Source organism: Onychomys torridus, chromosome 4 (assembly GCF_903995425.1).
Source record: "Onychomys torridus chromosome 4, mOncTor1.1, whole genome shotgun sequence".
NCBI classification, from domain to species: domain Eukaryota; kingdom Metazoa; phylum Chordata; class Mammalia; order Rodentia; family Cricetidae; genus Onychomys; species Onychomys torridus.
Genome location: NC_050446.1, coordinates 45,718,489 through 45,739,846, shown reverse-complemented (window position 1 = coordinate 45,739,846; position 21,358 = coordinate 45,718,489). Strand labels below are relative to the sequence as shown.

At 40.8% G+C, this 21,358-nt stretch overlaps 1 protein-coding gene across 1 annotated transcript in view; it reads right to left on the bottom strand.

Moving 5' to 3' along the window:
- The window catches only part of Cers6 (ceramide synthase 6), a 276,983-nt gene that overhangs the window by 201,105 nt on the left and 54,520 nt on the right, over window positions 1–21,358 (bottom strand). Inside the window, exon 2 of the mRNA XM_036184679.1 lies at window positions 5,750–5,855. Within this exon, the coding sequence (XP_036040572.1) occupies window positions 5,750–5,855 (106 nt within the window). The remainder of the gene's footprint in view (window positions 1–5,749; window positions 5,856–21,358) is intronic.

Here is a 21,358-nt window from a genome sequence, read left to right as displayed (position 1 = left end):
TAAAAACCATCTAACTCCAACACTGTCTCTGTTGGGTCAGTCTCCTCTCTTCCTCTGACAGGGAACCACAGTCAGTTGGTTCTTGCCAGGGTTATTTTATAAACAAAACTGAATACATATTCTTACACCCCACCCAACCACACAGATTACTGCAGGCTGTGGACTTTGTTCTGGACTTGGGTTTTTCTTTTTATAATGTGTCTTGGATAGGTTCCAAACCAGTTCAGAGAATGCCGAAGTGTAAGGATAGACTCCACCTTTCTAGTCTGTCCTGCTGACAGACACTTTGGTAGCACCCAAACATCTCAGAGTGCTACAACAATAAGCTTGGTGTGTCATAGTAAATAGTGGGGTTCGTTCCTGGAACTAAGAATTGTCATTCCAAGGGGTCTGTGCTTTTGTGATTTTTTTTTTATATTGAGAATTTACTGACTTTATTACAAATTCTTATAAGAAAGAATAGTCATATCGCAAAGGCTCCACATATCCTCATCTCTTCCAGTCTGATACACGAAAAGCAGATTCACAATGCAGTTTTTCCCTTTGTCATGGAGAATATTGTTCATGTTTAAAACCATTCAGACTTGCTTCTAGGTAAAGAACAAGCTCACGCTCTGCCTAGCTTTATCCCCCTTTAACTTATGAACATTTTTAAAATTTATTTGTAGGATTTCTTCATTGGTTAGAGGGATTAAACATTTTTCTCTACTCTAAGGGTTTTTCCCCCCAGTACAGCATTTGTTTTAAAACTACAGTATTCTTTGCTTTTTAAAAAACTATGCAGGTATTTACTTAAAATACATTTGAATTCACCAATCTTTTCTGTAATTATTACTAGAAATTATGATTAGAAATACCATTTAGTAGTCCCAGGGTGCATTTTGAATATATACTGGTATTCTGTGGAAAGCAAGACTCTATCTAACATGCTACATGGCTACCCAGTGTCCTGAAAGAACTCTTCTCCCTGACCCCCACTAAAACCTCACCGTGCTTCTCCACTGGTCTATTATCCTTGTCTCAGGAATACGTGCTACATTTTACTCAGAGGTATTTATATTTCTATGTCACAGAACTTGTATGACAAGTATCAGGTTGTTTTTATCTAAAATTGAGACAAGGGCAAATAAACATTTTGTTATTTGTAAAACGATTACACACATTTCTTAAATTAATGGAAAAGTTAATTAACATCTTTGTTCAACTTGCCTTTGATGCCCTCCAAGAGTATTTTAATGTTTTCCTCAAGTACTTCTCTTACGAGGCTGTAATGTATATTCCTGTGGTGCTATTCTTCTTGGGTTTTATTATAAATAATGACATTCTTTCTTATAATCTGTTTTATCATTTACATATAAATGATATGGTAATTTAGCCCTGCAATTCTTTTTGTTTTTGTGTGGTCTTAATTGTCTTAATTTTAAAGGTATATAATAATATAATAGTCTATTACCAGAATACAAGCTCCATAAACATAAAAAACCTTTAATAACTTTTCCACTGGTACCTATATTGTAAAGACTTATAAATGCATTTTAAATGAATGGATATTTAAATGAAAAATGTTGCCTCCTCCTTTTCTAATTTTAATGGCCTTTTCTCCTATCTACTTACTGGCTCAACTCCGCATGAGCAACATGTAAAACTACCATTCTTTCCTCCTCTCCTCCTTTGTCCTCCCCACCCAACACGTGTCAACAAGATTATCCTAGAGTTTGCTCCTGTACTGCTAAAGAACCCTCTCCTGCTATTGGATTATCCAGCACGACCCATCCGCTGCTTCCCAACTATTAAGTGATTCTGCAATCAGTACATTTCCCACCATCTTCCCCTGCTCAATCGAGTTAGTTGTATCCTTTTTATACTGTAGGAACACACACTGTTAACATTCTGTTCTGACACCATCCCTCACATTTCTTCCTCTCTTAGTTTTACAGTTTAAATATATTCGAAACTCACAAACTTTCCCAGTAATCTTGTATAATCCTCTGGTTAGCTAAAATTAATGACAACAACCTCATTAAAAAAAGAGGAAAATGAGGACAAATTATAGAGAACCTGTCTACAATTGTATACAAGAATTATTTTAGTGTGTGTGTGTGTGTGTGTGTGTGTGTGTGTGTGAGTGAGAGAGAGAGAGAGAGAGAGAGAGAGAGAGAGAGAGCGCTCACACATGTGTGTTCTCATGTACATGAGCAAGTGCCTGCAGATGCCCAGAGAGAACAGAGGATATCAGAATCCTCTAGAACTGGTGTTCCAGGTGTTTATGAGGCACGTGACCTGAGTCCTGGGAACTGAACGCTGGGCCTCTGGAAGAGCAGCAAGCACTCTAACCCTCTGAGCTACTTCTCCAGTGCCTGTAACTAGACAGAGGGAGAGGTCAGAGCAGCCTCATTTGAATGACAGCCATCATTCCCCTTCCATCTGCGAGGGATCTTTCTGGTCCTCTAGCATACAGGAAGTAAAGTTCATTGACACTGGGTCTCCATTCTGCAGTTTCCACACAGCCATTGTGATCTGGTGTGGTAGTAGCACACACACTTCCTGTGTTCTCTGCAGGAAGTCTAATAAAATCACTGGTCTCACCAAGTTGGACATTAGTGAAATAGTACTTTTGTCAGATGCTGGCGCCCACCTGAGGTCTATGGGTATCTCCGTATCTCCCAGGGAATTCAACACTATGAAACACGGTTTCATAATTGCTGTATGTTTTTACCCTCGTAGCTCGAGAACCAATTTGATTACGAAAGTGAGGTAGCTGGTTTCATAGCTATGAAAAGAACATCCCCCCAAAGTAAAAATATTCTCAAATAACAGGCTAAAACCAGTCAAAAGACAGGCACTCAAAAATATTCATTGGCAAGAAATAATCATGTGGTGTATTTAAATGGGCTCAGCAATCAATAACTGTGGATCCTCTGGCTCCACCCCCAAACTCCAGAATCAGAAGCTCTCAAAAACACAAGGAAGCAGCAGCATTTCACCTTCTCATATGAGCAATGCAATTAAAGTGTGGATGCACTGGCTGAAATAGACGCCGTGCCCTTTACTAAATGGGGTGTGTGCATGTGGTGTGGTGTGTTGTGTGTGTGTGGTGTGGGGGGTGTGTGTGGGGGTGTTTTATTCAATCCTCAGGAAGGCCTGTGAGTATGTTATCTGAAGATTTCTAGGGCCTCCAAAAGTTAAGAAACCTGTTGAAAGCCCAACTTTAGTAGGAGAAAGATACTGGTTCAACTTACAGACCTAGGTCTGACTCGGGCAAATACCAAGCATCTTAATTATTTCCTAATGGTGGTAGGCTCTCTTTAGTGTTTAAAATATGACAGGTTTCCCTGTAGGGTGGGTGGTTGGTTCTCTATAGGATTTAAAAGGTGGTAGATTTTCCTGTAGGGCAGGGAAAGGAGAGACAGAAAGAAGACAGACAGTCATTACCCCAAGAGTAGAAACTGATGAAAAATGCAATGACTTATATCCACATCTGGTGATGTCAGAGACAAGAGTCAGAGAAGATGACCAATGCAGTCCCATAGAGCAAGGCCCACATTTAGAAGGGAGCTTCACGTCCTAGGGCTTATATCTTAAAATTGTACATCACTTTTGGTGATGTAATGTAATGTGTTCTTATAAGTCAAATCTAATGGGGGAAAGGAGCATGTTACAGACACTTAGAGTCTGGGCTCATAAATCAGAGGCTTACCCCCAAATAGGCACGTATTGCCCCATTCCCATCTCCTATACCCCAGGATCCACTTCTTCTCCTCTGTCCCCTTTCTACTTATAGCTACTGCCTTTGGTTGTCCCAGAAGAGATTGGGAACAAGCAAGGAAAACAGGGAGATGTGAGATAGGGTTTGTTTCTCCCTGAGGTTTCTGTGCTTCACGGGTGACTCAGCTAAGGTGAGCCTCTTGCCTACTTGTAATCTCATAACAGACGTTGTGATACCCTTGGAGGTCACCATGGACTGGGGCAATGGGCCTATAGATAGGAGAGAGGACCATCTGAACTTTGCCCCCAGTGCCAAGGCACAGTGTGTCCAGTAGTAGGTGGAGGAAAGCAGAATATGGCAGCCAGCATGTCATGTATATATTTAGTCAGACAGTATCCCCAGGCATTTTTGAGGCTCTGTACTTTTTCCATCAATATCCCCTAGCCTACAGATATTACAGAACAAACCAAACACAGCTTGTCAGGGCTGGAATGTAGCTCTTGTCTAGCATTTATAATGGCCTGGATTTGATCTTCAGCGCTGTAAGAGAAGAATAATGAGACCCAATAGGAGAGATATTTCACTTTCATACAGTAAACTACATGGAAATGTGAAGTTCTTTCCTAAATATTTACTTCCTTTAATACCACAGGGTATGTGTCCCACGAGGCTGAACTTGGCAATCCAATGTCGCCTCTCAAAACTACAAAAAAAGCTTTCCCTAAAATTCCACTCATTCTTTTCCTACTTCTTGCAGAGATGTTAAAAAAAAATACCTAATCTAGCAGGGTGGTGGTGGCGCACGCCTTTAATCCCAGCACTCGGGAGGCAGAGGCAGGCAGATCTCTGTGAGTCTCTGTGAGTTCGAGGCCAGCCTGGTCTACCAAGTGAGTTCCAGGAAAGGCGCAAAGCTACACAGGGAAACCCTGTCTCAAAAAACCAAAACCAAAACAAAACAACAACAACAAAAAAACCCTAATCTTTCCTCAGATTTTTCTAGCAAATAGTATCATTTTTTTAAGAGGACAGAGAAAACTCCTGTAGACTTTTGGGAGGAAGGAAGGCAGCAAGATAAGCAAAAGTGTCTGGATACAGCTGCAAGACATGAGACTCGAGTACTAATGGCAACCACCACAAACTAAAGAGAAACAGCGCTTACTTCACACTGTCAAATCACACTTTATTCACCTGTCTGACTCTCTCAGAAAATCACAGGGTCAAAGGAACCATTCGATATAGAAATGCACCGAATGACACATCCCTCCTGTCTTCTGCTTTCTTATCCAGCCAAGAGTGAGCAGAGGTAAGCAGAGATCTCAGGGGCTGAGAGGCAGGTGCATGGGCTCAGGGTTGACTTGTTTCCTTTAGCTAGGGCTTCAGACTGAGTGTCCTTGGTGTTTCGCTTCCTCTTCTTAAATGTGTGCCAATCCCTTGCCTCCTCCCTCCTCTGTTCTCTTCGTCTCATTCTTAGTTTAGATTAAGTTTAACTCCCGTCATACTGAGTGTTTGATCTCTTTGTCTGTTCTGCACTATGAGCTTATTTCTTCTATTCCAACTCTGCTGGCAAGTTCCTTCATTCCTTCACCCAGCAAGTCTTCTTCAAATACGGCCTTTCACCGTTGCTCAGGGGTGTCTATCGCAACCCTTGGAACGTGTGGGTGGTACTCACTATAAGCCAAGAGACTATAAGCCAAGAGGTCCTATTTCTCACACATGTATGTTCCACATTGTGAGCTTTGCCTGGTCACTCCCTCCCAGCTCTTATCTGTATACTTCATGTCACCTGAGACTGAAAAAGGCACTGGATTGGACTAACCTCTATCTAATCAAGACCTTTGCACAGGGAGCTTGTAAAATCAGCTCGAGTCAACCAATATGCCACAAATGTCTTTTATCTACTGTTTACAGTTTGGGTCCAATCATAACACCTACATTCTCTTTGAGGGCGCAATGTCCAATAGGAGGAAAAATCAACTGTCAGAACCCAGGAGAAAGGATGGAATGATTGGAGGTTAAGAGAGGTTCCCCAGAAAACACTCGTACCTTTGTTATAGCAGTGAAGACCTTTTCCAGAATGGCGTTTGGCTGGGCAATTTGTGGTCCATTGGCCTGGATGTTGAGGGCTATGGCACATGGTTTGGCTATGAATCTGAAGGTTTAAAAGGAGAGAGAAAAAAATAGTTCAGAAATTATACTTTTTATAACTGCTCTTAGTAGCATCATTGATACATGACCATGTTATCCTAATTAGATTCTTGTAGGGTTTTATGGTGACATTTACATGGGTAAACTATAAGGCAGCCTTCACTTGAGGTCACCAGCAGTCACATTAAAAAGAGAAATCCTTTAGGAACATTTAAATTCCTTGGCTGAATATAGTGGCACATGCCTTTAATCCCAGTATTTGGAAGGCAGGAAGATCTCTGTAAGCATGAGGCCGGCCTGGTCTATGTAGAGAATTCCAGGACAGCTAGAGCTATTTAGAGAGATCTTGTCTCAACAAAACAAAACAAAACAAAACAAAACAAAACAAAAGAACATTTAAACTCTAATGAGACTTGGCAGTTCTAAGAAGCCTTCACAGGTTAATTCTATGACTCTTTACACCACAAGAAAGCAAAGGAAAACAGTAGTACTGGCTGGAATTGTAAGTGTATAAGCAAGACATATAAATACATGTCACACTTTACAGTCTTACAAACACGTGCAGTCACGTTATTATACCAGAGTGCTCACTAAGTATCTGAGTTCACATGCAGGGCATGTGCTTTTCATCACTCTGGTGATAAGTACAGCCATTTTGTTCCCATCATCAGTGTATGTAGTACTGAACCCTAATGCCTTTCAGTTTTGTAATTTCTGCTTTGTAGATCACCCCCACCCTGCCCCCTGCTTCTTTTTCTCCTAGGAAGCAATGAATAATGTTAAATGGCATGCCATCCCAGACGAGCTAAAAGCTGAAGTGTTTAAAAGTGTGAGCTGGACTGTTTTTATCCGAAGCAAATGCCAATGCCAAGATAAATGGGAAGGATGAGCCTCATCTCCCATGTCTGACGTTCGAATGAGGCTCTGAGAGGGATGTGTAGTGCACAGGGCCCTGGAGGGATAGTAACAAGTCCAGAAAACTGCATAAAAGGAAAAGTATTCACACCTTCAAGGGGTTTTAGACTAACCATTCCAGAAATAGGTTTCTATAATACTTCAGTGGTGATGCTGAGTGTCTGCCACTAATTTAATATCATACGAGAGTATTGCTAAGATAATTCAGTGGTTGCCAAGGACAACAACCAATAAATGCATGAAACAGATCAGTCATGAACCTTAGATGAGGCTCATTTAGCCAAACTCCACAAGATTGAAGAGCAGTAGACACAGAAGGAGAGTAGTATGACAAAATGTTGACCGGGAACCTATGTTATGAAGAAATTCACCCCAACTAGAAAACAAGAACACTACCTGTTGCAAGCCTGAGCCGGGAGAGATGCACACAAAAAGCGCATTATCATGCTTGCTACGATAGGGTCTCTCAGGACAAAGAGGGAGATGGAATTACTGCCTTTTCCTAAGTGGTAAGCCTCTGAGAAACTGGACTACTCTTCAGAGCCTTGCATTCCGGGTTCCTTCCAGACACATCAGGAATGCCTTTCCCTAGTAATTCCAGGTCTTCTCGCTAACCACGAAGCAACAGCTGAAGCTCCAACTGGAAAAGACACTTAATGGGCAGTGACCACAGCCGAGGCCAAAACTAGTTTCTCCAGCCATCTTTCCGGCTTGCTGGCCACTCTCACAATGCTTAGCAGAAAAGGTGAGAAGAAATGTGTGCTGTGAAAAAAAACAGGCTAAAAGGGCAGACCTACCATGTAAAGGCTGAACCTCACTCTCCTGTGAGTGGCTTCCACTCTTCCTCACTGGATTTCTCCTCAGCCCTCCTCATCTTCCCTGTTTTCACAACTTCTGACATGCTGCATTTAAACTCATTTGGGATTCTGCCCCGCCCCCACTATCTTTGTAACAACCTGCCAGATAAATACAAGGCATGGTCACTTCCTCTTTGTGTATCTCAAGCACAGGATGGGATTCCTTTCCCAGGAAGGTCAAGTAGCTGGCCACATCAACCCTAGCCAGGGTAAATCCCACAGATTCAGGGGAAATATATTAGAGGAATGAAAGATGAATTAAGAGAATTTAACTAGCTAGAAAGTGTGAAGCCATTTAAAATGTAAATGGCCCATGGTGAGCATACACAATAAATCAAACCACATGAATTTTTTTTCAAGAAGTTTCTGTGTCCTAGGATGCCCTTATTTATATGGATGGAATACTGTGAGCATTCAGTGACTAGTTGATGGGTAAATGAATGTGTGTCCAAGACCAATGGGCTGTATGTTTTTAATTCCCTTGAATATCACATCAATTCAGGGTCATCTGGTACTCTAGTACAGACCTTTTCAGTACTAGAAGCCAATCTCTCAATTCTCATTGTCCCTATGACATCAACATTTCCCTCACATAGCATTTGGGTAGGTTTTTTGTTGTTGTTGTTGTTGTTGTTATTGTCTGTTTGTTTTTTTCTCAACAACTTGAGCAGTACAGAAAAGCAAACACTTAAATTTCAAAATTTTAATTGCAAAAAAAGTTAATCCCAAATCCTCAAGAAGAAGAGCAGTTAACTTTAGTCCTCATAGGTATCCCTGGTGAAAGGATGATATAGCAATTTCATTTGTGTTTATTCTCTGAAGAATTTGTGAATCATCTCCAGTATTTTTTTTTCAGAGAACATATTAAATTCTAAATAAAACCCATGTCACAGCTATTACAATTTTATTACTTTCTGTCACAGTCCATTAGAGAAAAAAATGTTGTTTCTAATGATAGACCAAAGAAAAGTAAGCATACAAAACACTTTCACAGTGGTGGGTGGGATGGAAGGAGAGGGAATGGAGAGGGAAGAAGGAAGAAAAGGAAGGAGAGAGGGAGGGAGGGAGGGAAAAGAAGGAAGGGAGGGAGGAGAAGGAAGGAGGGAGGGAGAGATACATAGAAGGGCAATGAGCTAGCATACCTGATAATATCACTCTCTCTCAAGCTTTGATCATTACCTCCACCAGAAGTGCTTTTTTTGAAAAAAAATCAAGGGCTGAAACACTGCCTTCAAAAGATCAAACATCTATAAAATAATTTCACATACTATAGTTGAAAGTAAATATAATAAGGATGAAAGCTTTGGAAAGTACTGGTCTACATTTGACCAAGTATTTGTATTTTAAGCATGAATTAATCACCCCAGAACACTAGTGAAGGAAGCATGAGCAGGGCCTTAGTGAAGCGTATACATAAAACATGACAGTGATCTCCACACCCAAAGATATTTACGATCTGGAAAAGGAGGTTATTGAAAGACACATACAAGATATATGACATTGTTCTAATTACTTAAAATAATTATTCTCAGTGGTTGCATGTCAGAAACTGTTAGTCCCTTTCAACAGTAGCATTCCCTACCCTTTGCAAGATACTTGGGGGCCTGTGCTAGTGGATATGTAATCATCTACATGTTGATAAAATTGTATGGAAATCTCTCTCTCTCTCTCTCTCTCTCTCTCTCTCTCTCTCTCACACACACACACACACACACACACACACACACACACACACACACCCCACTGGAGAAATCTCAATAAGACCATTAAATTGTCTGGTATTTGTTATCCTGGCTGTGATACTGTATACTGTTTTATAAAATGTTTTCATTGTGTCTGAGTGGGTCAGGGTTTTGAGACCTAGCTGTACTAACTGTGTCAGTTATGGCTCCTAATGTTGTGATAAACCACCAGGATCAAAAAGAACATTGGGGAGGAAAGGGTCTATTTCAGCTTGCAACTCTCAGGTCATACTCTATCACCAAAGTAAGTCAACTTAGGCACCTGAAGACAGTAGCTGATGCAGAGGCCATGGAAGAACACTGCTGTGTGGCTTGCTCCTCATGGCCTGATCTGCATTCTTTCTTACATACCCCAGGACCACCTGCCCAGGAGTGGTACTGCCCCAGTGGGCGGGAACCTCCCACATCAATCACTGATCAAGTAAATCCCCAAAGGCTTTCCCACAGGCCAACCACATAGAGTAATTTGTTCAATTAAGATTTCCCACTTTCCAGCTATGTCACGGTTTGTGTTAAGTTGACAAAAACCAACCAGCACACTAATATTACAAATGGATATGAAAGTATGACTTTCTGGAGGAAGATTTTAATGAAGAAAGAAAAGTGCTGGAAGCGGTATTCTGTTTCTAACTTTGAGGAACAAGCCCCTTCTGTCTTCACCAACCCCTTCTGGTTGGTCTTCTCTCCCCAAAGTCCAAGCAAAAGTAAAACCAATACCCTAGGGTTCTAGAGAGAGAACGAAAGCAAATAGGCTTAGGACACGAGTCAGGTGCTAAAGCAAGCTCGGTGTCAGGGAACAAAGGGAATGTGTGGTGTCCAAACCCCACTTTAAGTTCTTCAAGTTGCAGACCAGAGAGAACCAGATTTTCAGAATTAATGTTCAATCAAAAATAGCCAATATATTTGAAAATAGGAAAAGATGTGGGAAGGTCTTTGAAATAAACCACAATCCATTAATAATTGATGAAATAACCAAATCCAATTATGAGAAGGAACATACATTCCATCCAGACAATGCTAGACAGAAATCTAACTATGTACAAGTAAAGACTAGTCACCCAAAACTGTGCCTATATCTGGCTAACATCACAGTAATTATTCAGATGTTAATGCTAATAAGAACAGCATGCTGCAAAGCAATCTGGAGGGGCAAGTTTAGACAAACTTGTGCAGGTGACTGTGTCAGTAGGCGTGTGTGTGTGTGTGTGTGTGTGTGTGTGTGTCCACGCATGTGTGCTTGAGCACATGTGCTACAATCTTATCTAATACAACATTGTTTCAAGAAGAAAAATAATTACTGATGTCAGGATGGAGAAGGAGAGCCAATCATTATAGACAGTTACAATGAACTAATAAATACTTTTAAAAACTGTTTTATACAGTGACCATGGGCTAATAAGCACTGTGTAATGTTTTATTTTTTCAAACAAACCCAGCAATTCTTTGAAGTAAATATCAGCCCTAATTTATAGAAATACAACATATAGCTCAATGCAGTTAAAATGTGTACCTGGGGTTTTGCAGCTGCAGAGTTGAGACAAAATGTAGACACTCCTGATAGAATCTGATTTAAAATGGCTGTACCTACTCTGGGCGTGGCATGTTGAGAAGCTGTTGAGTATTTCTAAACACTGGTTACTACACTCATAAAGTGAAGGATAAAATATACATGGCCAATTCTGGTGAACACCTAGATGATACATGCAAACTTCACACCAGAACCCCAATATTTGGCAACTATTCAATATATTCACACTCTTGCCATGTTTTTATGAAAGGAAGCATGTGTCCATATGTCAGCAGGCATTCTAGCCTGTACTGGTCCTCATTATGTCACAGGAAAACACAGGGTTGGCACAGGCTTGTGAGCAAGCCAAGAGTTCATGAGCTCATAATGTCATTGGCCACAGCCTCTTTCTTCCAAAGGAGATTTCCCTTTGGAAAAATCATGCAGAAACTTCCTGTGAAGGGTCAGGAAACCTCTCTGTTGTCCTTTTCAATTTTCTTGAATCTGTAATTATTTACAAACAAAAAGGGTTTTGTTGTTTGCTTGTTTATAAATCTTTTCCTCGGTGAGAAAGCAAGAAAAATTGCCCACTGCCAAGGCCAACAACCCAAGTTCAGTCCCTAAGCCCCACATGGTGGAAAGAGACAACTGACTCCAGAAAGGTGGCCTTCAACCTCTCTTTCTCTCTCTCTCTCTCTCTCTCTCTCTCTCTCTCTCTCTCTCTCACACACACACACACACACACACACACACACACACATACACACACACACACACACACACACAGAGTAATGTCTTCCCCTTGGGGTCCTATTTAGTTTACCATCCCTTAATCCTACATCATTCTTTCTTACTAAAGAATGTGAATTCACTCCTCGTTTGTTGGCTTCTAGTGATACGCACAGTCCATATGCTCCTTAAACATTTAACAATACATCCTTCTCCCTACTAGAAATAAAGAGATAAAGGACCTGATGCCTAGATGTTTTTCACGCATCTTTTTATTTTTGACTTTTTAAAAAATACTTTAATGATTTTATTTTTGAAATGCACCCTTGTTCTATTCTTTAAGGAAATGGAAAAAGTAGTTGGGCACTGGCTAGGTCCAAGCAGCATGTAACCACTGGCAAAGACTGCTTGTGCTGATGGTGGATCCTTTTTAAAGTCCCCAGAAGATTAATGAAGGCTGTCTAAATAGCAATAATAAAAGGATCTGTCAGCCACACCCAGCCTGAAGCTCACTGAAAAGCCATATCAGTGACAGAAAGGCCACCAAATGTCATCATGTAGAACAGAAATCTTTGCAAATCCCAAGTTGACCTAAGAAATGTCAACTATGTCCCTTGTAGCTACACATGTACAGGATTCTAAAAATTTTGCATTACTTCATCATGAGTTCATTTCAGTTACTGAGGACAAAATCTATTAAGTTTGTGAAATTCAAAAAAAAAAAAATGTGACTTTCTCCGAATAAGATCTATATCCCTACATTTCACACACATAAATCAAGAAAGGCACTGTGATGTCTGCAGCAGATACACAAGTCCTGTATTGGGCATGGGACTCATGCAAAATCAGATCTTAGTTGTGCAAGCCAATGAAACAAAACCAAAGGTGACTGCATGGGTGGTGGGTGCTCACGTGTTTCACTTTAGAAAACTTTTAGCTCTCTCTATGGACCCTGTACTATCATGTCATACACATTAAATATGTAAAATGATAAAAAATGTTTCAGGAAGAAAAATATGTATGGGATGTGTTTATGTAGAAAAAAACCTTCATAATCAGGAAGGTGTAAGATTCTACTGCTGTGAGCCAGCTAATATTTGCCAAGCCTGACAGTGCTTATGAATTCACTGTGGCTGTCAATGAACCATTGGAGACTAGCACACCTGTGTGAGTAAGGCTTCATTTTCAATCTGTCATCCTTGTATACGGAGGATGACACCACGGAGGACACTTAGGAAATGACACAGCTCCACCTCAGTAGCATCTGTCAGTGTCAGCCTTGCCTTTGGACCTCACCCACTAAATCTCTGACCATCTCGCTCTAACTTCAGTCTTTGACAGGTCACACACACACCAGGATTGCTGCCAGAATTTCAGAATTCTCAGTAACTGAGGCCCTCTTCCCTTTTACAGACTCCTTTCTCTGGAACTCAGTCTCTAACGGGGTCTGACATTGGTCCCTCATCTTCCACACCTAACCAGCTAACAAAAGGGAAGCAGGCCTTTGACCTTCACCCTGTAGACAGGTTGTCTTACCAAGCCTGCAACTGGTAGACTCACCTTCAATTTTCATAACTGGCCCTGAAATGCAATGTGAGGTGCAGGGACCCATGGCCTCTCTCCAATGTGTTAATCCTTTAATTCTACCACAGTCACCAAGTGCCTTCACACTTCATCTCAATCGAGCCTCCAAATGTCTCCAAATTTTGTCAGCTGTTTTATAAGTGGAGAAAAGGTCCTAAGGCATCAGTAAGCTGAACTAGAAAGTGACAGACTCATCCCTCTTTTTCAAGCGCTGAGCTCTCCCAATGCTCTTGACTTGTGAGTTGGTAACACATGGTCATAGTCTGTGCACATTTTTTTTCTGAACTATACACCAATAACACTGTGCCTCATAGTCACAAATATGCTTGCCCATGAATCCTGCTCGTTTTCCTTTTGAGTTATCATGGGAGATGTATGGCCGTGTGCCGTTCAACTAATAATATGACTTTATTTGTATGGTGGGTTGCTGAAAACACAATGGCTCCATGGAACATTGCAAAACAAAGTCAACAATTCTTTGATGGGGATACTATAAACTTCTGTATTAAAATTCATCATCCATATGGATTAATATCCCCCAGAAGCCATATGCCAGCATAACAGCCTAAGCTGTTATGATAAGCACCATGTACCTGTTTTACAATAAAAGATAACTAGGGACCACAAACTGTAGGAAATAGAATGAAGGTGGCACCCTTCACAGTGATGGGAATGGAGAATGAGAATCTGGATTCACAGCATCAGCAAAATCACTCTGTCTACCAGAAAGCTGAACCACTGTGAATCAGCACACTTGTGCAATACCAAGACAGAGAGGGCTCTCTGATCCTTGGAACTGCTGGGTCTTAACACTCTAAAAGCCCTTCGCCATTAGCATTTGGGACAGGAGATTATAGAGCCTCAGCTCTAACACCTCAAACATGGTCTGAAGGGTAGATGGTCTGAAGCCCAGAGATGATGGCTTGTGAACCAGGACAGTGTTCTCTCCAAGTCTACAATATAAACTCAGGGAAGCTACCACCAACTGGACTCTCATCTTGACTAGATTTATGTGACACAGGCTCACAGAGTTCTTGTTGGCTGCTAGATCAGGAACTAAAGAGATGTGGATGACCAGGGAATTTCTTTCTTCCCTTTCTCGTTTAAAGCTTCCTCTTGTTGGGTCTGATATCCATGGTCTAAGAAGAACACTATTACAAAGAAGAAGCTGTTATGTGAATTGGGGCATCTCTGAGCATAAAAAGAAGCTGAGAGTTTGGGAGACAGGCTTCACTAGGTATGTGCAAATACCACTTTGACCACTTGGGAGCTGTGACACAATGAGTTACTTATTTCCCTCCTGGAGAGAGTTTCCCTCAGTACAACTGGATCACTAGCTAAGTGACATGTACAGTGACAGGTATGCAGGCAGGCACATGCAAGCTTTCTTCCCTGTGTGTGAGAAAACAACATATCAAAGATTAAAGCACTATTAATATTCAGCTTTTCTAGTTTGAGATCTTCATCTCCTAGTGGGTATAAGAACTACAGCTGATCCTATGAGACTATTTCTTTCATGAAGAAACCCTGAACCAGTGCAACAATGAAATCTGGGAATATGAAAATTAAACAGAGAACAAACTTGAAGCCAATCACAGCAAAACAGTTTTCTTATGAGTCAACAGGCAAAACAATAAAATACTTACTTTGCTGTTAATAAGGAAACCAGAATTTTCTCCTAAAAGGCAATTCATTTTCTTAATGCAATCCTGAACTGCTTCAGGCAAAGAACATAAATCTCTGTTATTTTTTTAAAAAATATTAATATTGCCCTATTTATTCTATACTTTTGTGGCTACAACTCCAGTGGCATGACCAGAAAGTGCTTGAGTAGACTCAATAATATTACAGCCTCAAATTTTTTTTGAAGTGTTGATAAGAAATAGCCCAATTTAGAAGTAAACATCAGAGCTTATTCAAATAAAAGAATGTGAAGGCTATCCCATTTAAAGCACAGTAGTAGATTGAACCAAGGAGGTATTTTCTGAAGGGCAAAAATCTTACTGAGTGAGCAAAAGAGTTCATATCTACAGAACCACTGAGAAGAGTCATGGAATGTTCAGAATGATGATGGCATCCATGTAAGAAAAATGATATTTTACTCTTTAAAAAATCATTTTCAAAAGCCAAAGTTAATTTTTAAATCTTTCCCTTGTACAGATTTACCAAAATAAAACTGCTTACAGGACATTTGAGCTGTATAGGACTCACATATCTATATGTTTCAATTTCTCAGGCCTCATCATCCCTAATCAGGGGGTTGGTCAATGAACCCAAGGCACTCATATCACCTGGAAGACATTTATATATATATAAAATATATATATAATAAATATATATAATATATATATATATATATATATATATTATATATATATATATATATAAAAGCAGACTCTCACACTCAGATCCAGGCTGAGTCAGAGTCAGTAGTTAACCAAGATCCTCAAAGGGCCCCAAGTACAGTATTGTTTGAGCCAAGTGCTTCATTTGGTCCAAGGCTTCTCAGAATCTAAGTGTCCTACCAGCCACCTCAACTTCACCAGAAACCTTGTGACAATGCAAATCCTCCAGCCCTGCCCCACCCTTACATTCAACAGCTCTGAGGGTGGGGCCCAGTCACATGGCTTCTCACAAACCCTCCAAGCAATACTGATGCGTGCTGGAGCTTGAAAGCACTGCACTAGCCTAGGCGTGAGCAGACTGGTCTAGCACAGTGAGAGAATTCCCCAAAGCAGGTCATTTCACCTGCAGGTAGAGGGCCCACAAAATTCTGCCTTAGAACTGAGCCCAAATGTCTCAGCACAACTGTCAACCACCACGTAACAAATCTCAAATGTTCCTTTATAGTATCCAAACACAGCTATGATCAGCTCCTTTTTTAGTCCAGAGAAAACTTCTACATAGATGGGGCATAGACAGAAGTGCAGCTATGCGGTTTGGATGCGTGAGAATAAGCAATACAGTAAGATAACTATATTACATTCTATTACTTCATCATATATTAATGTAGTTATACTAGAAATATAATTAACTGTGTGGGATGTAATCATGGCATAATAACTAATTAAAAATAGATCCTATTTGTGGAGCTATATGCATATGCACATATGCTATCATAAAATTGTACACTAACCTAAAGAAGGAGTGAACTATCCTCTTTTTCATCCTGCAGATCAAATGTCAATCATCGGAAATATATATATATATATTAGTGTATACACACACACACACACACACACACACACACACACGTCATTTTTCTATCTTTCCACAAATGCCATTCTTTAGGTCTCTCAATTCTTATTTCCATGTCAAGTCCCTAATTTCATTTCCTGTGTTCACAGCACAGAGCAACACAGAACTACTCAGATAGAAGCTTAGTGAAGGCCCAAACCTAGCTCCACAATTACTATTTCTTTTCTTTAAAAGCTTTTCATCCTGAAAAATGAGCTCCATGACTGCTCTAACTGTGCCAAAAATAACTTGGTGCGGTTTATTAAACAGCATTCCAAACAAAGCGAATATAAATCACCAGCTTCCTATGCCAATCACTGCTCATTAAACAGCATGATAGCAGCACATCATTAAGGAATGGGGAGGTAAGACTCCAGGTCCTTGGAGACTCCCTTTCTCTATTAAAAAAAAAAAAAAAATACTACCTGAATCTGTAAATAGAAACAACAAACTTCAAAACATCCATGAACTCCAAGTCCAACTTTTACAATACAGCTGAGAGTGGCCTTCGAAGGGGAAGAACATGAAGAGAAAAGCACCAGCTCATCCACAGAGGGAGGCGAGTCCTCTTGCAGGCACTTGGCCCTTGCACTGGCACAGACGGCCTGGCCTTCTGAAGACATGAAATGACACTTCTGCACTGGCTGCTATCCAATGGCACAGCAGGCTTGCATTTCAGATACTTTCCTGTATCCTCACTGACCACTCTCCCAGAACACCCACTACACAACCCCAGGCCTTTCCCTCTGCAGATGTGTAAAGGCCACTGTCTGTAGGTCCCTGCTGACATCATGCATCAGTGCTCATCTCAAGATTCTCTAGACCCTCTGTACCCGCTTCCAAACCTTTCTGTAACTTCCTGCTGCATTTAGACCTATGTCTACAGCTCTTATTCTACAGAACACAATGGTCATTTGGTTCCTTGTCTTCTGTCTACTCTCACGTATTTTCCCTGCTCTGGGCTTCATGCCTCTTCCTGATCTTGTGTTAAAGAAGATAGTGTTGTTTGGAGCAGCATCATGATGGATACACAATGAGATCAAGGAAAAGTAAGTTCAACAGCAAAACCCAACATCCTTCAGTCAACAGAGCAGAAATATAGAACCAGCCTGCCTCTGCAGGCTTCACAAATCGACTGTGTCAGAGCATGAACTACTGACCTGTGTACTTCTTATTTGGCTAGTGATCACTTCTCATCCAACCAAAGTCAAGTGGATTCTGTTAGTTTCATCCCACAACATTGCTTTCACAGTTACCATCATTCCTGGAATACATCTGAACACCTGTTATGCTGTATATAATTGAGTTTGGTCTATTTAGTTAGTTGGGAAACACACCTAAGCTCTTGGTATGTCCCTGCAATATTTTCTCCCTCTTTATTCAAAATGTTATCTCAGTTACAGAGAGAACCACTTCCCAGCTGCCAGTCAAGGCTAACATCAATTAGTGTACTACAAAAATAAATTAAAAAAATGGTAACAGCTCTTTCCAGAAAACATCAGACTCACCACAACAAAGAAGAAACAGCACACTAACAATGCCGTAGAACTCTGAAACAGGGAGCAGGTGACATTAAATAAAGTAACTGGGCTGTATTGGGAACCCCACCAAACCCTGCCGATTCATCTGGTTCTCTGCCACTGGAAAAGATACACAGATCTCAAAGTCGGCCAGCTTAGTGGCCGAAGGCTTGTGCTTCCTCTGCAGTATCCCAAACCAGTGCTGTGCTGGTGCTGTGTCAAGAATGAAGAGTCGGGGTTGAGGATTTAGCTCAGTAGTAGAGCGCCTGCCTAGCAAGCACAAGGCCCAGCTCCAAAATAAATAAATAAATAAATAAAAGAATGAAGAGTCACAAAACTCTGCAAGGATCAAAACTGGGAGCAGTACCAAAGAAACCCCATTCTCACATTGAAACTGCGCTCTCCAATAAACCACTTCCCAGCACATGAACCATAGCGTGATCTTGTTGAAGGATCTAGGGTGACAGTAAGACCATGTCCATGCTTGTTTGCCTTTCTGGAAACACAGCTTCTAGGAAATCAGAGACTTGTATTGCTATTTGAAAAACTCATGCCCAGGCCTGCCTGAAGGCTGCTTCAGTTTTAAGTGGGATCTTTCTATTGGGCTGTCAGAAATAAGGGATCATGGGGCTCCTGGGCCTTGGGAAGTTTGAAGAGGGCCTCTCAAACAACAGACTGAGCAATTTTCAACATCTGGCCTTGGAATGTCACTTCCTGTTATAACACTACAGCATCCTGTCATTCATTTTTGACATTTGTTCAGTAATGCCTCATCCCAAATGCACCAAAGAAGTTGTCTTCACTTTCTAGAACTTTTTGATGATCTGAGCAGATATCTTCCCTTTCTCCCTGCCCCCACTACCCTCTTAGCTTATATCCCCTTCTCTACTTCCTGGACTTCCATGTTCTTGCTCAGTCATAATTGTATTTGTCTCATGACACTCTGCAAACTCCAGGCCTACAGGGTGAACATTATTTTAGGGGAGAGAAAACCACAGTTTGAATCTAGACAGCCTAGTGAACAGAAAATAAAACAAGAGTTTTGGTTCCTCACTGCCTGACACTGTCCAATACACTGGGATGTCTCCTTCCTATTGATGGCCACTTGGGAAGTCACCCACCCAGAAGTCTCCTGACTTACTTCTGTGTCATCACTGCTCAGCCTCCTTGGTCTCAAATTCTGTCACCAAGTCAGAACCAGTCCCTGAAGACCTGAGCCTAAACCAATTCTGTCACATTTGATCTAGTAATTATAAAAACAAAAATTGACATATCTGTATGAAATAGAAAACTCTGTCTTTTGATCTTCAAAACCACAGGTGAACAAAGTCTGTGAATACAGCAGGGAGAAAGAGTCTGGCAGCTCTTCCCAATGTATTTATAATGCTAATAAAATATGTATTATAAATGTCTGATACTTACTGACAGTGTCCTGCTGCAAAACTGTATTTCCAACTTCCCTTGTGGACTATAGGAGTCATATCTATCACTATAAGGGGCCGAATCCGATCTTGTTCTGTAGGCATTTTGGTCATCAGCACACATGAGAGACAACATGCCCCTTCACTGTGGATAAACATGGTCCGGCCTAAGGTCAGACTAAGCCTCTCTTTTCTTTTCTTTCTTTTCTTTTCTTTTCTTTTCTTTTTTCTTTCTTTCTTTCTTTCCTTCTTTCTTTCTTTCTTTTTCTTTCTTTCTTTCTTTTTTTCTTCCTTTCTCTCTCTCCCTCTCTCTCTCCCTCCCTCCCTCTCTCTCTCTCTGTCTCTCTCTCTCTCTTTCTTTCTTTCTGCCTCCTGTCTCTCTCCAGCTGCTCTTTGATAATCTAACACTTTACCTTGAAATGCTAAAACCATATCCCTCTATAAAGAGATCTCTTCCCCACTCCTGAGGACATTATCCCTGTATAGCCAAGTATTACCCCAGTTTAAGATTTATTATACACTAATTATATATACTAATATTATTTGGAAAACACTTCCAAGGCCAACGTTCTAGTGAATGTCAACCATAACCAAAACATTAACTCATACTTGGGGGTGTGCATAGAGTTCCTGCTTAATCGTACAGTATCTTCACTGCATGCTGACTGGTGGCTATCAATGCTACCTCACTAAGCAACCTCCTCAGACAATGCCAAACATGAGATGGCTTCATGGAGTGGAGCTAGGACACAGATGCTGGCAAGGGCTCCCATAGCACTCTACCTAACTGGTAGTCAGTTGAGAGATGCTGAGCATGTGCAAAACAATAAAGGGTAAGAATGGTGGAAGAACATCTCAGTTCTGCAGGAAGAGAAAGGATACATCTCAAACATGATAGTGAGTGACAAGAGTAACCACGGAGGCTTCGAGTACACTAAGTGATCAGAGGCCTTATAGATGAAGCTAGTGGACAACTGGGCAAAGGATCATTGGCTAAAAAAAAAAAATGATGGCATTACACAGCTATGTATGGATCCCAGAACTGAGTCCTGGGGAATATATAAAAATGCAGAGAAAATAGGGATAGGAGAGTCAGGAAGACAAAGAGACACACATGTGTCTGTGTATACACACATATACACAGATATCCATCCATATATATGTATTTCCAGCAAAGTGTTTAAACAAAGTGTTATTTGTATTGTGAAGTGTTCAGAAATTCCACAGATTTCAAAACTCATTTCTCACATATAAGCAAAGCCGCTTTCTTTGCTAGAGTCTTTCAATGATGATTTTACTGTGTAATTGCTTCAAAGACAATTTCAAAAGTCACGGAGCTCTATGCTGCTGTTGAGGAGGTTCTGCAAAGCAAGGATGCATCCCTCCCCGTCCAGGGTCCTGCAGGTCCAAATGAAGGAAGGTGAAATAATTTACAATCAAGCTTTAAGTGAGGTGGTAGAGACAGCCCCGCTTTGCAGAACAAAGAGGGAAAACCAAAGCCCCATTTTCAGATTTAGGCTCCCAACCAGACTCTTACTGAGAGTCTGGGGAAAAAATAACATAAACAACAATGACTAAGTTATGATACATCCTATAATGTTTTATAAAGTTATCAAGTGACTTCAGAGCACAAATGTCATTCACTCAGGAATTGTTCGTAAGGACAGTCCCAGTGCTGCGTCTCCATCATACACTGATATCACTTCAATGCATCAAAGCATGCATCCTGACTTTCATTTTCCTTCAGTCTAACAGGAGTTTCGGGCTAACTTCGGAGACACTGACTAACTGGTATATAGCTGCTGAATAAACACTATGAGGAACACTTTTCTAAATTTTAGGGACTGTCTTCCAACAGAGTATCATTATAGGAGCATGCCATATACTCCAACAATGCTACAGAATATTAGTATGGATTTTAAATAAAATCTTGAGTCCATGAACATTTTTTGCAGGATGTTTGACAGGTTTTTGTTTTTTTTTTAAATTAGGGTT